The sequence below is a fragment of the Lontra canadensis genome, unplaced genomic scaffold, assembly GCF_010015895.1.
Source record: "Lontra canadensis isolate GAN:19392208 unplaced genomic scaffold, GSC_riverotter_1.0 scaffold12, whole genome shotgun sequence".
Lineage (NCBI taxonomy): Eukaryota > Metazoa > Chordata > Mammalia > Carnivora > Mustelidae > Lontra > Lontra canadensis.
The window spans coordinates 27,001,130-27,003,040 of NW_022631006.1; the positions used below are offsets into that span (position 1 = coordinate 27,001,130).

At 41.8% G+C, this 1,911-nt stretch overlaps 1 protein-coding gene across 1 annotated transcript; it reads left to right on the forward strand.

Moving 5' to 3' along the window:
• Window positions 1–485: 485 nt before the first annotated feature.
• Window positions 486–1,439, forward strand: LOC116867498 (olfactory receptor 4F6-like). The gene has a single exon (XM_032857125.1). It carries the CDS (start codon window positions 516–518, stop codon window positions 1,437–1,439), a length of 924 nt encoding a protein of 307 aa, XP_032713016.1. The 5' UTR covers window positions 486–515.
• The last annotated feature ends 472 nt before the right edge of the window (window positions 1,440–1,911 follow it).

Consider the following 1,911-nt stretch of genomic DNA (forward strand, 5'->3'; position numbering starts at 1 on the left):
TTTCCTTCTTTTCCCTAAATAACTCATCTTGTCTTGCTAATTTACAAACATGAGAAATTTACACATCATGTCTTCAAAGAAAACTTATAAAGATTTTCATAGACTTGCCAATGTGGTCATGGAAGTGGTAACATTACAGTGCGATATGTCCAAATTATGAAATGTACTGTCACTGCATTATTTCATGTAGTTAGGTAATTTCTGAAAGCCTGTTAATTCATAGTCATCTATGAGATATGATTATGAAACAATGCCAGAAAAAATACAACAGAACTACCAATCTAAGTAAGCAAAGGATCCTTATTCTTTGCTTTGCATTGTGGTTATGAAACACATGAAAAAGATATCTGGATTGCTTTGTGACAATGGTCTCCAAGAGCACACATGAGCCTTGGTCTACTTTTCTGACAATGACTGAATTGTCCAAGATTAAATTCCGTGACTTTTTCCTACAACAGTTTCTCCTTACTCTCCTCTTTCAGGTGGCATGAGAGGTGTCACTGCTGACAGAGACCATGGATGAAGGTAACCACTCAGTAGTGTTGGAATTTGTGTTCCTGGGACTCTCAACCTCACCGGAGATCCAGCTCCTTCTCTTCTTCTTTTCCTGTGTGTTCTATGTGGCCAGCCTGATGGGAAACCTCCTCATTGTGCTAACTGTGACCTCTCACCGTCGTTTACAGTCCCCCATGTACTTCCTACTGGCCAACCTTTCCATCATCGACTTGATATTTTGCTCTTCCACAGCTCCCAAGATGATTTACGACCTTTTAAGAGAGGGCAAAACCATCTCTTTTAGGGGCTGTGTAGTTCAGATCTTCTTTATCCACGCAGTTGGGGGAAGTGAGATGGTGCTGCTCATCGCCATGGCCTTTGACAGATACGTTGCCATATGTAAGCCTCTCCACTACCTGACCATCATGACCCCACGGAGGTGCATTTTATTTCTGGTCGCATCCTGGATCATTGGCCTTATTCATTCAGTGACTCAACTGGCTTTTGTTGTGGGCTTGCCTTTCTGTGGGCCTAATGAATTAGACAGCTTTTTTTGTGACCTTCCTCGGTTTATCAAACTTGCTTGCACAGAGACAAACACATTGGGATTCATGGTTACTGCCAATAGTGGCTTTATTTCTGTGGCCTCCTTTTTAATTCTAATAATCTCTTACACCTTTATTTTGGTGACTGTTCAGAAAAAATCTTTGGGGAGTATGTCCAAGGCCCTCTCCACTCTGGCAGCTCATGTCACTGTCGTTGTTTTGTTCTTTGGGCCATTAATTTTCTTCTATGTGTGGCCATTTCCCACATCACATCTGGATAAGTTCCTTGCCATCTTTGATGCTGTTCTTACTCCCTTTCTGAATCCAGTCATCTACACTTTTAGGAATAAGGAGATGAAGGTGGCAATGAGGAGACTATGTTCTCAGTTTGTGAATTAGAGTAAAGTCTCTTAAACATGCAGAGGATTGCATGGTGATGTCATTCTCTGGACTATGCTTCTGTAAGAGGCTTACAGGTCATGGATTTTTTGCATTTGTTTGTTTACGAGAGCTAGCGAGTGAGAGAGAGAGCACAAGCAGGGGGAGGGACAGAGGGAGAGTCAGAAGCAGACTATGTACTGAGGGGGGAGCTGGAAGCAGGGCTGGATTCAGAACCCCAAGATCATGACCTGAGCTGAAGTCACACACTTAACTGACTGAGCCACCCAGGCACCGTGGTCATCGTTTTCTTATCTCACCAGTGGTCTTAACCTTGATATGGTGCCAAACTGAATTAGTATAAACATGAAACAATCCCTTTTGAAAGGCAATATGTGGCTCACTGTTCACTTTCTATTTTCCCCATGTCAGTAGACTCTCTTACTTTAAAGATAAATATTATTTTTTCCTTCATATGATTTGTCTTACTATA

What these genes read in the sequence shown, in the direction of transcription:
- LOC116867498 (XM_032857125.1), top strand. Translation starts at nt 516, where the DNA reads ATGGATGAAGGTAACCACTCAGTAGTGTTGGAATTTGTGTTCCTGGGA.